Source organism: Eublepharis macularius, chromosome 14 (assembly GCF_028583425.1).
Source record: "Eublepharis macularius isolate TG4126 chromosome 14, MPM_Emac_v1.0, whole genome shotgun sequence".
Taxonomy (NCBI): domain Eukaryota; kingdom Metazoa; phylum Chordata; class Lepidosauria; order Squamata; family Eublepharidae; genus Eublepharis; species Eublepharis macularius.
Window position 1 is genome coordinate 60,411,653 of NC_072803.1, and position 1,082 is coordinate 60,412,734.

The 1,082-nt window shown below is 49.9% G+C and overlaps 1 protein-coding gene across 1 annotated transcript; it reads left to right on the forward strand.

Moving 5' to 3' along the window:
* The first annotated feature begins 267 nt into the window (after positions 1–267).
* QRFP (pyroglutamylated RFamide peptide) lies at positions 268–690 on the forward strand. The gene has a single exon (XM_054997328.1). It carries the CDS (start codon positions 268–270, stop codon positions 688–690), a length of 423 nt encoding a protein of 140 aa, XP_054853303.1.
* The last annotated feature ends 392 nt before the right edge of the window (positions 691–1,082 follow it).

Below are 1,082 nucleotides of genomic sequence, written 5' to 3' on the forward strand. Positions count from 1 at the left end.
GCTTCCTCGTTGTTGTAAACAGGGCAGCTGAATAAGATTTCCAGGATTAGCAGATGCAGAATAAATTCTGCAAAGTAAGAAATCAAGCAAATTTGCTTGTTTTCCTGTAACAAATTTGGGGTGCAGATTTTTTTTTATTCTTAAAGTGCAGAATGCATGCAGCTTGGTGCTTGTTTCTCATGTTAAAGTGCAGCGGATCACGAACACAAGGGACTGTCTGGAGTGACTTGACGAACCAGTGATATTTATTTGATCTTTGCTATCCAGATGAAAACTTCCTGTTCCTTCTCCTGCCTTCTCCTGCTGAGCTTTGGTGCCTGCTTCCCTCCAGATGATGGTCAGACATCCTGGAGATACCCTAGAAAAGAGTTTGTGGCAACAGAAGAGCAGCCTGGTCCCTGGGTCATTGACACCCCAAAGTGGAGGCGTTCGGCGGAAGACCTCCGTTCCCTCTTCAGCATAGCTAAGGAGCTCCAAGGCTTTGGGAAGGAGAGAGCTGGCATCCAGTTCCGATTTGGGAGGGACCGAGACGGCAAGGAAGATGAGAATGAAGTCATTAATTACCTTCCAGAAGAAGACAGCATGAAACGGGAGGACGCCTTAGGGAGCCTTGCAGAGGAGTTGAATGGCTATAACCGAAAGAAAGGCGGGTTCAGCTTCCGCTTTGGGAGGAGGGTTGCACGGTTCTGAAGGTCTCCCCCTTCTGGAACTTGAGTCCCTGCTCTGTCCTGTTCTGTGACACATCTCTCCAGGAAGACCAACAGCCCCAACACATCTTCTGCCTGCTGCTCCAATCCAATGGCTCAACTTTACCTGCCCTTTCCTTTTTGTGTCTGTTACAATTTTCCATGGAAGGAAGTAGACAGACTCATTTCCTCCACCGCCATCTTCTTTCCTTCCTCCAGCAAAAGTGGTTGTTTGAGTGGGGGGGGGGGGCTTCAAGGCCTTTTGGGCCACAGGGACAAGTTGAGTGTATTCTTGTTTCTGCACTTGGTCCATGCAAAGCAATGGTGAGGTCCCGGAGGCCTGGCCGCTGCCCGCACGGTGGGCCACCTGGAATAGCCCCCAGAATCCTCTGCAAC